At 37.8% G+C, this 14726-nt stretch overlaps 1 protein-coding gene across 2 annotated transcripts in view; it reads right to left on the bottom strand.

Moving 5' to 3' along the window:
- pard3ba (par-3 family cell polarity regulator beta a) overlaps positions 1 to 14726 on the bottom strand; it is a 190150-nt gene that overhangs the window by 55328 nt on the left and 120096 nt on the right. For both annotated transcript variants that reach the window (XM_073866239.1, XM_073866240.1), the window contains exon 17: positions 4289 to 4504. In XM_073866239.1, coding sequence (XP_073722340.1) covers positions 4289 to 4504 — 216 coding nt within the window. The remainder of the gene's footprint in view (positions 1 to 4288; positions 4505 to 14726) is intronic.

Raw genomic sequence — 14726 nt, 5'->3', positions numbered from 1 at the left:
ATAGGATATTTACTATGTATGTGAAATCAAAGAAGATTAAACAAGTGTAAAATATCACCTACAAGTGAAACCAATAATGAAAGCTCTGCCATGTTCTCTAGACAACATAAAAAATTATGTTTTTAAGGGGTTTGAGATGTTTAACATTTTGACTTCGCTTTAATTGATCCATTACAGCTATATGCCCATTTTATGAGAATGTATTATTAATTATATTTTATAACAATTAAATAATAAAACATTTTAAATAAAATATAAAAATATTAAAGGCCCACTGTGTAGATTTTTAGCGGCATCTAGCAGTGAGACTGATTCACTCCACAGCTCACCCCTCCCTTTCGATGTGCATAGAGAAGCTACGGTAGCCGCCACAGGACAAACATGTCATCATCTGAGACAACGTAGCGACAAAACACACGCCCCATTGTTTGTTTAGGGCTATTGTAGAAACATGCCGTAAAAATTACGACTTCCATGTAAGGGGACACGCAAGAGTTCATTTTGTAAGGTCTTTATACACCACTGATAATATAGTTATGCATGTAAGATTGCATTTCTGTCAAGAGATCCCTCAAAATGCAAGTTTACACATTAAAATGGGAATTTTCATTGGTATTTCCCTCAAATCTCCCTCGGCATTTATTTGTTTTTGAATAATTGTTTTGGAAATAAAACATTTTAGCAAAATGAAGTAAGCTAGATGTGCAAAAAATGGTGGTACTTTCCGAAATTATTGAAAAGCAAAGAACTGAAGCTACAAATGTGCAGCATTTTTGTCAAAGCAACAGACACTTTTGTAACTTTAACTTAAAAAATTAAGTTAAATCATTTTAACTTGATTTTATAAGTTATGTCAACTTTTTGATAAAATAGTACTTGCAAAACCAAGCTGTTTTAACTCTTTCCCCGCCAGCGTTTTTAAAAAAAGTTGCCAGCCAGCGCCAGCATTTTTTAAGATTTTCAGAAAAGTTGAATGCCTTCCAAAAAATGTTCTTTAAATAAATAAACAAACAATATATCAGATGAAAGAACAGACCCTCTGCTTTAAAACAAACAAAAAAAACGTTTCATCCTACCTTCATTAGTTATCTTGTAATCACCAGATATTATATAAATCATAGATATTTTAAAGTTTAATATTTTAAAACGAAATGTTTTATTAACACTTTAAATATTAAAATGTAAAAAAACTGCATAATAACAAGCAGGTATCTTTCTAAAACAACTTTTATTTTAACAGAAAATCAACACAAAAGGACACATAATGTGTTAAAAGCATAACACAAAAAGATGCGTTAAACAATTTCAACTTAAATGTATAAGTTATGTTAACTTTTTTAAGCCAAAACTTAAAATAGTAGGTTAAATTGACTTGTTTGACTTCGTGCTGCATTTTTTTTACAGTGTATGTATGTATATATAGGGCTGCACAATTATGACAAAATTGCCGATTATTCACCTTGATATTGTAGTTGCGATTATTATTTGCGATCAATAGATTTTACATTGAAGTTTAGAAACGTTTTATAACTTTCTGTGAAGCAGCTGCATGTTTAAATTCTGAAAATCCAAAACTAAATATAATGTAAATTACAAACAATTATGGGAGTTACGAATGGCTAACGGACACGTCAACTTGTATTTGGTGTCCAAACATACTGTCGTACCGCACAAAAATAAGCACAAACGGACAGCTGTAATTGAGGCTTTTGGTGATTATGTCATTGTTTCACCCGTAATTGTAATTCCGATTCGATTTTTGATTAATTGTGCAGCCCTAGGGAGACAAATAAAGACACTTTGACTACTCCATATATCCATGTACTGTATATGTATAAAGAAAATATAAAAATTACTATTTCTTTGCCGCAACATGACCGGTTCAAGTTTTGGTTAGATTCATCTCCTGTTGCATTGAATGGGCTGCTAACATAAACTTTCCTCTATAATAGCAGAATTCTTGACATGTATTCCTGAATCTTGAAAACTCATGGGTCAGGTCTGGTGTTTTCTTCTTTTCTCATTAAAGAGGGGGCCTCTGTATCATCAAATAGACGTGAGGAGCTGATATCTGCCCTTGAATTGGCTGAATGAAAGTGCTGCGGTTTCAGAAGGAATCACTCATATTGGTTTTTGCTGATTCACCCTTCACTGGCACAGAATGACTCACTGTGAATCAGATTCATCTGTGAAAATGAGCTCCTAAAAGTGATGGAGCTTCTCTAATCCACTGAAAGCCAGCCGCGATATCCGAATGAATTTTTATAGAGTCTTAAAGTTGACTTGAAATGGCATTCGCAACACATTTAATTTCCATAATGCGACACATTTCTGAGTGAAACAGGAAATCTTTTTCATTTTAAGTGCTGGGAATTGATTTGATGGTAAAATGAGGGTGTATTTCGTGCAGGACTGCTTCAACTCGGCACACTGTATTGAGGCTTTTATATCTTGACTTTGAAGATGAAGGTCACGTTTAAAAGCATTTTCTAAAGTATTGTTTTGATTTTGTCAAATTATTTTATTAACATTAAACAATTTTATTGGGTCATTAGAAATGGGCTATGAAATTATTGGTCAATTCTGTCTTTTTCCGTCCCCTAAGGCTTAATTATGTAATAAAAAATGTTTACAAGAAGGTAAAATAAATCTAAATAACAGTAAGAGCTATTTCAATAAAATGGTCCAAATGCACTTTAGGCAATGCAAGTCGCAGTGGTATGTCCTTGCGTTAACAGTTAACACATGTTTGGAAAACACATCGTCGACTTGCTACTGTGCTAAGCAATATAATTCTCTGGTATGCAGCATGAATGTTTTTTATTAATGTAGCTTTGCTTTTGTGAATAATGATTTAAGCATTGCTAATGAAGATACTCTGCTACTGTAGATAGCACTATCATAACATTCAATAATGAAGTTGAGCAAGAAAAAAATGTATATAATGATTAAACAAACAATAAATATAAAGGCGATTTTCTGAACAGGGTTTAGATTAATCCAGGACTAGGCATAAATTACATAAAATATGTAAGTGGTTTTTACAAACATTACTGATGTGCATCTTCAGACAAAACAATGCCACTGAAATATTTTAAGATATGTCAATGCAAGCTCAAGCATTGTAGTCTTACCGTGGGTTCACACCAGCCACGTTTGAGGCGTCAAAATCGAGTCTACCGCGTCTAGTTTGCAGCTTGAACATTTTGAGTTTACGCTTGCTTTCTGTAATCACATCACTACTAGAGCAAGCGCCTGATTGGTTAACGAGGCTCGTTTTTCCGACAAAGTTCAAATTTTTTAACTCTCTGAGGCGGAATCGTGTCTACAGCACCGCACTAAACGCCTGATGTGCGTCGCGAGACCTCCAGACGTGCGTCAACGGGTCTTCACATTGACTTAACATTGAAATCACTCGCGCTTGACGCCTCTACCGCGGCTGGTCTGCACGCAGCATTAGACTAGACTTAAAGGCGGGGTGCACGATTTTTGAGAAACGCTTTGGAAAAGGGAGTCGGGCCGACTACCAAAACACACTTGTAGCCAATCAGCAGTAAGGGGCGTGTCTTCTAACCGACACCGTTGCCTGGGTTGCGTATGTGTGGGGCGGGTCGATCAAAAGAAGGTCCAGATTCTATTGGGGTAGGGGGCGTGTTTGTTTAGGTGTTTGAGTCTGTATTTGACGAGGATACTGAATTTGAGGAATAATCAATTATTTGGAGATTGTTAATGGACATTTCTGACTGGTAAGTTTTTTTTTTCAATATGGACCTGCAAAACTTAACTGTAACGTCAATAGTAGAACTTCAGCCTAAACGCTAGCATATAGCGCTAACTCACAATTCACAAAGCAGTCACTATTTAGTTTTTAGCATTGTAACAACATTGTTATTAATTGAATGTGTTATTTAATGTTGAGGGCATACATCTTTTCTTTTGCAGGCACAAGGTTTACATAAGTAGGATGAAACAATAGTGTTTGGGGCTCATGATACGTCACTGCCTTGAATAAAGCTCTTATTATTCATCTATGCCTAGCTAAATACACTTTTACATTCTACGGCAATATTTAAATATTTAATGATAATATTTAAACCAAAAATATTGGTTATTACAAATTGGGCATTTTTTATTAGTTCTGCCAACAAAATGTATATTTCATCAAAGTCACATTTTATAACACATTTTAAAATCCTAAAAATTATTATATTTAATTATTGATGCATTCAATTTAATGTGTTCACATCATACTCATTGGTGTCCCGTTGCGTATTTAATCTATACTCACCATCCTCAGCTTCTGATGGTCCATCGTAGGATTTGTCGATGGCGTGGCGGAAGCTGTGGTTGCAGCCGCGTCCCCTCACCATGTGCTGTGGCGGGCGGTAAAATGGCACCTCATCTTTATTCACCTCCTCCATCGCTGTCTGGAGACTCTCCAGAGAACTGGACTTCTGCAGACCCAACCTGGGCCCCAGCGCCAACCCGTTAGAAGAGTGGTGTTCTGAGACAGGAACATGGGGGAATGTTAGTGATGAACAGATGGATGGATAAATGTGTGGATGTAACAGGGAATGAGAGATGGTTGAGGATACGAGAGTCAAGATGAAGAGCTCAGATGCAAAACCTGCAGTGTGCACATGGGTATTTTTGTATGACTAAATGCTATCTCATCGCAATTCGTACATATTTTACAAAGTGGCTAATTCGTATTAATTGGTACGACTACATTCATACATTTTTGTACGATTTGCCTTGACCCCTGTGACGTTGGGGTTAGGAGCGGGATTTCGTTATTGTTTTATACGTTAAAGGATTAGTCCATTTTCTCAAAAGAAAAATCCAGACAATCCACTCACCACCATGTCATCCAAAATGTTGATGTCTTTCTTTGTTCAGTCGAGAAGAAATTATGTTTTTTGAGGAAAACATTGCAGGATTTTTCTCATTTTAATGGACTTTAATAGACACCAACAATTAACACTTAAATCAACACGTAACAGTTTTTTTCATATAAACAATCTATAAACAATCCCAAACGAGGCATAAGGGTCTTATCTAGCGAAACGATTGTCATTTTTGACAATAAAAATAACAAATATACATTTTTAAAGCACAACTTCTCGTCTAGATCCGGTCGTGATGCGCAAGCTGACCCCACGCAATACTTCATGACGTCAAGAGGTCACAGAGGACGAACGCGAAACTCTGCCCCAGTGTTTACATGTGTTGAGAAAGAGGACGTTCCTACGTAGTTGTATGTCAACTGATACTAATTAATGTCTTTGTTTCAGTTTATTGTTTACAATGGTCCGCAAATGTGCGTTTTATATATATGTAACACGTGACCTCCCTACGTCACTACGCATTTACGTTAGGTCGCGCTGGACCGGACCTAGACGAAAAAGTTGTGGTTTAAAAGAGCTTATTTTTTATTTTTCTTGTCAAAAATGACAATCGTTTTGCTAGATAAGACCCTTATGCCTTGTTTGGGATTGTTTATAGTCCTTTGAAACTCCGTTGAAAAAAACTGTTAAGTGTTGGAGTTAAGTATTAAATGTTGAGCTCTATTAAAGTCCATTAAAATTAGAAAAATCATGCAATGTTTTCCTCAAAAAACATAATTTCTTCTCGACTGAACAAAGAAAGACATCAACATTTTGGATGACATGGTGGTGAGTAAATTATCTGGATTTTTCTTTTAAGAAAATGGACTAATCCTTTAATGCATGATTAACTTTAAAGCCAACTCGTAAACGAGCCAACTTGTAAAATATGTACGAATTCTCGTGAGATTAGGAGGTCAGATCAGATTAAGCAGATTTGAACGAAAATATTCAATGAACGTATAATACGTGCTGAGAGCATTCGGTTTATATCAAGATCTCATTTCTGAAAGGTTTTGCATCTGAGCTCCTCATATTTTAACCCACTGGAGTCATCTGGGTTATTTTTATAATGGATGGATGTGCTTTTTGGAGTTTTAACATACTGGGTCTTACACAAGGATATGTTTTATAAAACTTTATATCCAACTAAAAAAAGAAAGCCATATAACATTTGAGATGGCATGAAGTTGAGTAAATTTTAATTTTGCAGTGAACTATTCCTTTAAGAGAAAGCCCATGCAAAGTTGTACTCTAGGCAAAAAGTTGACTTCTCTAAACTTAAAGAATAAGTAGACGTCTCCCAGATAGGACTAGCGTGTAATGTTAGTCTAAAGGAGTCTTTGCACTAGGATCAGCCATGATTTGAAAATTCCACAGTTGTGTGAAGTGATGACGTGTGATGAGCTGGGCTGAAAGACTAATGGATTCGGACGCATACAAAGAACAGACAGAGATGAAACATGTAGAGATGGATGAAGCGGATGGTATGATGATGAAACCTCAAGGTGAAGGTGAAACGGTGTCGTGGAATAAATGAGGCGCTCCAAACGCGGACCAGACGTGCACGGATACCAGGAAGAGAACAAACAGCAGAAGAGTTCCCGGGGTGAGGATGAACGAGAGGAGCGTTAGATGAAGTATGGTGAGATGAATGACACAAACGACTGAAAGCAATGACAACAGGAAGAGATGAGGAATCAGAATAAACAGGAAAAGGAGAAGGAAATGGAATGGCACAAATGTGAGAGCGCCACACGCTGGAGGGGGAAAGACAGCGGGGAAATAAAACAAGATAAACACTTGGTGCTTAGAAGGGTTAAAGCGGCATGCAGGAAAAAGCAAACCATGCAGTTAAGACATTTTGTGTTCAATGTTCAGTTAAAATGTGATTGTTAATAGCAAAAATAATGCAAAATAATGGAAACAATGAAAGCGTAATCCAAATCTGATTTACTGTTTTGAAAATATAACCTTGATATATTTAACTTCCTAAGACCTGGTGGGTCCACATACGTGGACATCGAATTTTTGTGTTGTTTGCACCTTAATACTTAATTCTGCGTAACTGGAATCTGTTGTACACAAACATGGACAATTACACCTCTTCATGTTAAAAAAAAACTGCTTCATGTTTTAAAATTGGTTATTATATTATTGGTTCTTCCTAACCCCAAATAACTTGAAGAAATCTAAAATGCAAGCCAAACCAAAGATTGGGTATTAGGAGGTTAATATTGACTGAGTAAGATCATGTCCAAGATTGAAATCAATAAATGAAATCAAACGTTGATGCTCAAAATCTCATCATTAGATTATGAAACTTTAGCCGAGACTTCACAGACAGGGTCACTGGGTTTAGGGTTTATAATATCCCCATTTTGGGGTGTTATAATCAGGTCATTGCCATTCAATAGTAACATAACACGACTGAAAATGTTTTATGAAGAAAATAATCTCACATGTTTTTAAATCCATCCAGTTGTGGCCTTGTACATAAAAGCCTTCTACTAAGTTAAACAAGATCTGTGGGCTTCACATGTGTGTGTATACTTATAGCGATTTTGTAAAACATGATGCTTAGAAAATCTCAAATGATTTGATTGAATACATCTGAACTTCACTATTGCTTTAGTATCGCTGTCTGATATTCACATCTTTAACCAGATCCAAATCTGAGACCTAAGCGGTGATGTGCATTGTTTAAAGCTGGCACTACAAACATAAAACTAAAAACATGATTCTTACGGGGAGGGAGAGAGAAATAAATCAGTCTTAACCGGCACAATATGGCTGCTTTAAACTTGAATCGACAACAAACTAGACAAGCCAGAAAAAGAGAAACAGACCGAAATAGACAGACAGATTTAGAAAAAAGCAAAGTCATCTGAAACAACCTCAGAGGGAAAAAGTTTCAACTGAGAAGCTCACAGCAGACAGATATCTGTACACCGTCATTATCGCGAAAGGGGGAAATAATGAGTCGAAACGAGCGAACGGGCACGCGATCAAACAAACAAACACATCACCAGAACCTGAGGGCCAAAGCTGGGCGACTGCCATACAGCACACAGAGATGAGTAAAAATGGAAAACGGGAGTAAAGAGAGGTATGAACGAAAAACAGAGAGACACAGAGGAGCCTGTGAGCGACGACGAAGACTCCATGAGTGCTCTTCATTTGGAAAGAGGAATGAGAGGGAGAGAGAGAGAGAGAGAGAGAGAGGTGAAGGGGCGAGAGGTGCTGGAGGACATGTATGTGTGTTGGAGGAAAGCCAGAGAGAGGGAGAAAGAGATGCCTCCAGCATCTTTCATCCGTTCACTTAATGGACATGTTCTCTTCAGGACTTGGCTCTTTATTGTAGCAAACACAGAAAACACGCACACCAACGTGCACAGTGTGTTTGTTGTCGTCATATATGGGGTTGGTCTTTGTCCCCCTCGATGAATGAAATGTTTCCTCTCACAAAATACAAACTTGGCCCGATTGCAAACGAACTCTGAAGCGTTCCGCTATACGCGTGAAAGCAATCCGAAAACACCTGTCTGAAAACAAGCTAATGCTGCATTTACACCAACCGCGGAAGAGGCGTGAAGCGCGAGTGATTTCAATGTTCAGTCAATGTGAAGACGCGTTGACGCGCGTCAGGAGGTCCCGCGGCGCGTTTCCGCCTCTTTCGCGCGTGAAGCTCATGCGAAAGGCGCGAATTGCGCGTTGTGCGCAGTACGCGCGAATGGTGCTTTTGTGCATTTTGCGTTTCACGAGAATTTGCGGCTGACGCCCGAGTTGAAAATTTTTAACTTTGGCGTAATTTCGCGCCGCGTTAACCAATCAGGAGCCTGCTTGCTGCTGTGGTGGCAGCCCCACCCGAGGTCACTCATTCAACCTGAAGGAACACTTGATATTATCCGTGAGCAGTCACCCGGAGCTGTATGACACAAGTTCTTATTTCTATAGAGGAGACAGGAATAAAAAGGACCTCGCTTGGAAGAGTGTCAGTGAGGACATTGGGCAACCTGGTACCTTGTAATACACACTTCACTTTTGAATCACGTGACGTTTATCGACCTGCGTCGTTTATTTTTCCCCGATAAGGTTACCAAAAACAAACATGTTAATATCTCGATAAATGCACCAACAAAAACAGTCATCTTGCAAACAGACAACCGCATAGCACTTGCCCCTCCAACAAAAAGCGGAGTTTGCCTCTGACGCGCGTCAAATGCTTGCTTTTTCCACGCGTCTACTCCGCTCTATACGAGCGAATGCATCCAAATTGTTCAAGCGGCAAACCACGCACGGTAGACGTGATTTTGACGCGATTTTGACGCCTGAAACGCGGTTGGTGTAAACTCAGCACAGTCATGAGTCAACTTATCCCGAAGCTGAATTTCCATATGAACTATGTCCGGGATGCAGTAAGCATGGACAATGTAGTGTACACCGTAAGTTTATAAAAATGTAGCTTAAAGCGGAAGTCCACCCTAAAACAACATTATGCTCCAACACTATATTTCATTGCATATATGTAGTTGATTGTGCTGCCATCAAATGTACTAACTCCATATAAAAAATTAAAGCTTCTGACTGCTACAGTAACAACCCGTAAAATCACCGGAAGAAAAATGCACGACTACATAATTCTGAACGTTCTAAATAGGGGCGGGTCTTGAGGTGAGACGATTGACAGTAGATGATATCGTTCTTTGATTGACAGCTGCACAGGATGAGCTAACGTTAGCTTGCTTTGCTCGTGTTCATAATACCAACAACATGATAATAACTTTCTGCGTAGTATGTTTACTGTAGTTACACAAAACAAGCAACAACTAAGCCAAATGATGTTTTAGATATTTTTACCATTTTACATTACCCGAGTCCGCGGAAAAACTGGGCTGAAAACAGTACTCAAAACCTTCCTGATGAAAGTGCTGGCTGCATATTCAAATTTTCAAGTAATCGGTTACTGGTGTGTCAGCTGAGGGTCGCGTTAATGTAAACAATAAAAACTCCCGGTGGCCTGAATTTGTTGTACTTACATCCACATACTGCACAGGTTCTCGTCATCTTTTATCAAGGGTTTTGGTAATTTTCCCTTCAGAGACGGTAAAAGCGGAGTTACTCTTTGGTTGGGTTCATCTGCCGGCTAACTTCAAGTTGACTTCAGAGTCTAAGCTGGTTTTCTCCTCTTAGCTGGACAAACTAATGATGGACTTGGATTTATGTATATAAGGTTTTCACAAAGCTCCATAAACTGAATATTTGGCAAATCTTGACTCTCCAGATTTTCTTTCAAAGTAATACCAAAACTGCTTTTTTATTATAATAATGAATATGTTTTGTTGTATAGCATGACAGAAAAACTTAGGACCAGTGTGTTTTTTGTGATTATGCACATGGGTGTAGAATACGCGGGAAACACATGGGACATGACCCACCCACTTTAAAATAAAGATGATTCTGTCCCTCCGCACTTTTCAACTTGGATTCTGGCAAGAATATAGCTACTGCCGAATCTCACGAGATGTAGGGTTTAGGGTTATTTGAAGGGGTAGGATTAGGATAAAAGCAGCGGTTCACAGCTATGGTCTAAATTAGGGCTGCAACTAACGACTATTTTAATAGTCGACTAGTCACCGACTATTGAAACGATTAGTCGACTAATCGAATAATAATTATTTTTTTCTAAAATGTAGCATGAGATTGCTTTAATTCTGTGGAAAATGATAGTAAACAAGAAGGAAGGGGGTAGTTCAATGAACGTTTTTTACATTTAATGAAAACAAGTTTTACATTTTTAATAATTGCAGCTACTATGATTTTACCAAAACGAAGTTATGTATTTCAGCTATTTTAATATATATTTATTAGGGCTGTCAATAAATTATTTTTATCTGTTCTAAATTTACCTAAATGTAACACTTTTCAAGTTTTTAATGCTCTAATCAGCATGGATTTGGTCAATATATATGCTATATGAAAATGTATGTCTACAACAGCCTGTTTACATTTTCAACAGAACCATCAGCCATAGTTTTATACATGATTTTCCCTTTAGAAGACCTTGTTCTTTCCCCATTTCTGTTTGCTACTGCATCATTTGTGACCTGTGCTGGCAAATTGAGTTGGGATGAGCAAATTATTTTAACATTCTCTATTAAAAAACTTCAAAACCATTGGAACAATTGTTGGAATCTGATAAAGCATGACATAACTACACCTGTTTACGCAGAGCAAAAACAATATCAATATATGTTTTTCTTTTATTGTTTAATTTTGACATTGAGACAGACAGCTTTAAGATCCTGTAGGCTAATGCAAGGGTTTAATATAATGACACAACAGATACTTTTCCTTAACAGTTAACCAAACATTCACTTCAGATATAACAGATTATAGGTCATACCTGCGTGAATTCTTGTCAAAACAGATATTTTTAAAACTGTTATTTTGTGTAAGATGTCTATATATATCTGGGTCGCGCACTCGCATGTTTGTGTGCATGCGCGTCAGACGTCTGCGTCAGACATCGCTTTTGAGCCTTCTTAATAACTCTTTTAACATCAATCAGGTCCCGAACTTTATGTCTCTTAATAATTATTTTAACATCAAGCAAGTCCTGCAGTCTATTTTCTATCATTTCTGAATGCTTTAAAAACGAAACTAAAAAGTGAAAGAAGACGCATCTTTGCTTTATATGGATATGGGACGGTACACCTCTCAGGAAACGTGCAGATAAAGATAATTTTAGATGTTTAATGATCATTTAGAGCATTGGATTCGCTAGACGAGAGCTTAATGTTCTTATTTTTATGAAAAGCTCCGACTCATCTAGACAGCGCCGGTTACTTGCTGCTTCTCAATTCATCCAGCTGTGGGTCAAACAGAAATTGCGTGTGGCGTTAATCGGGCGTTAATAAAATTAGTGCCGTTAAAATGAATTTGCGTTAACGCGTTTATTTTGACAGCCCTAATATTTATATATATAAATATATATTGAAGGTTTAAATCTAAACAAACCAACTGCATTTATATAATACTCAGTGAGGGCATTCGCCTGTTGTGGGGTGCTGCTTCTTTTGCAAGAAAGGTGTCCGTGGCTCTCTTCTTCAGACTGCATGCATTTAATTTAAAATTTTGTCAGGCACAGTCGGGCATAACGTTAAATCCTTTATTTATTTATTTTAAAGCGAAAATACGCATATAAAATTTACAATGTACATCCAAAACAAAACGTATTAGCTTCCATGTTATTTAAATCTTACCGAGGCGAGTCAAACTCTGTTTCATTCAAATGTCCGAGGTGCTTGTTCGTGCATGACCGAGGTGCTGCCGTGAAATGCAAAGACTGCTCTGAAAACCATGCAGGTAATCTTTTTATTCGCCGTATCCAGGCTAAAATGCTCCCAAACCTTAGATGTTTTGGTACGCGCAGCTGCTACGTTGGACGCTGCCATTTCTGTGTGTTATCGCTGAGCAGAGAAGCCAATGCGCATGTGCGACTCTCGGCAGAGATTGTAATGAAGAGAGATGCCTCACTCGGTCGAAAAAAAAACATATGTGGCGACAACGTCGACAATGATATTCATTGTCGACTATTTCTATTATCGATTTTTGTCGACAACGTCGACGAATCGTTGCAGCCCTAGTCTAAATCCTGTGAAATGTTGGATTTAGGGTTAGGTTTGGGGTAGGATTAGGATGAAAACAGCACTCATCTGCGAGATTTTAGATTTTGGCCATAGCTGTAACCCTTCTAGCCACCAACTCACGGCACCATTCCCGCTCATATTTTTTTGTTTGTTACTTAAATTTGAGTGAAGTAACATATACCCAATCACAAGTGAGCGCTAAGTAAAGGTGAATCATCTTTCGCGCACGTGCATATGGTTCAAAGTACGGGAGCAGGAACAGCGTAGACCTGTCACAGCGTCGTCTCAAACCCAGTGCTGTTAATGTAAGCAGTATTTTGAATCCATGCACTTACTGTACTTACTATGCTGTCTGTTTCTAATAGTAATCAAACAACGGACAAAGAAAAAAGCATTTATTTGTCTAATATATAGACGGTTTCATCGGACGCACGTAATAAACGTCTGTATCCGAACTTTACTTCCAGTTTCGTTTTTTTAATGGTCTGACTAGTTGCTTAACTGATCTCTTGAACAAATGCCTCGTCGAAAATAACAAATGTTTTTGTTTCCTATGTAATCTATGTGTTGTTTTTTTTGCTTGTTATATAAATAAAGTACGTTTAAAGTACTTTGCGGTTATTTATTATTAGCAGAGTTTACCAGAAGTTATGTGCGGACAGCGACAGCCGCTTGTTTATGTTGTTACTGCTGAAACCGTCTATATGTCTATACTGAATATGAGACAATTTTACAGATCTACTGAAACCACTGATCTCTCTCTCTCTCTCTCTCTCTCTCTCTCTCTCTCTCTCTCTCTCTATATATATATATATATATATATATATATATATGTATACAAAGCTTTTTTATCAACCCTTTGATGTAAGTAACATGATGAGTTTCAAGGTATAATTTTTTGCTACACCAAAAAAACAAGAATGTACAATGCTGGATTAGATGTTGAGTTTACAAGAAAAAGTAAAGCTCAAGTCAAGTTTATAGCAAAGCAGATGCAGAGATATGCGGTAGAGTACCGCAGCGGCTGGCTCGGTCGGCACTGGCCCGGGGTTTTTAGTCAGATTAAACTCAGAGTGGCCACGTCTTTGAGACCATCCCGATAATGAAATATGTCAGAGCTTATAAAGGAGTCTGGCGTAGGGGGAGCCGCCACCGAGAAAAAAAATGACTGTCAGCAGAACAGCCCAAAGCCTGTCAATATATATTGGAGTTCGCATCTGTAAAACTACACTCCAATCAGACCATGTATTTAGCATTATCCCTGACCCCTAAGAAGTAAGCAAAATCATCATACTGTGAATGTATATTTTAGTCTGTGTACATTGTTTAAACATGCACATGCTGTGAGCAGCCCTTTCATTTAAGTGGCTGCATGCGTGCGGTTTTGATTATGGTGTTTTATGCAAATCGTTGCCATGTGGTTGTTCACTGTGTATACAGCATTTACACGTGCACTGGTCTAAACCCTTATTAGACGGGCTTTGTAGGCGATTCTTTTAAAATTAATTTACAATTATGTATTTTAATCCAAAGTAACATACAGTGCATTTATAAATTCCCTGGGAATTAAACCCACAACCTTTGAACTGCTAATGCAATGAAAACAAACCCCTTACAAACCAGGAAAGCAGGAGTATTTTCAAATCCTTAACTCCTTAACTTGCTAAAACATAACACTAACTGGTTCATGTAGGTATAGTTTGTTAGTCTGAACTAGTCACTTACTTTCAAACAGTGCTTTTGTTTCAGGCCTTACTGTATGTTCACACCAGACGCGACTGAAGCAGAAAACTTGCGTTATTCGCAAGTGAAATTCACGTTATTCGTGTGTGAAATTCACGTTATTCGTGCGTGAAATCAGCATTATTCACTGGTGAAATGACCGTTATTCGAGCGTGAAATTAGCGTTATTCGTGCGTGAAATTTGCGTTATTCGCCCGTGAAATTCACGCTATTCACGTGTGAAATTAGCGTTATTTGCGCGTGAAATTAGTGTTATTCCTGTGTGAAATTTGTGTTATTCGCCCATGAAATAAGCGTAATTCGTACGTGAAATTCACGCTATTCACGTGTGAAATTAGCGTTATTTGCGCGTGAAATTAGCGTTATTTGCGCGTGAAATTAGCGTTATTCGTGCGTGAAATTTGCGTTATTCGGCTGTGAGATTTGCGCTATTCACGTGTGAAAC

This window comes from Misgurnus anguillicaudatus, chromosome 3 (assembly GCF_027580225.2).
Source record: "Misgurnus anguillicaudatus chromosome 3, ASM2758022v2, whole genome shotgun sequence".
NCBI lineage: Eukaryota > Metazoa > Chordata > Actinopteri > Cypriniformes > Cobitidae > Misgurnus > Misgurnus anguillicaudatus.
Note: the sequence above shows the minus strand (reverse complement) of the source record. Positions and strands in the feature narration are given on the sequence as shown.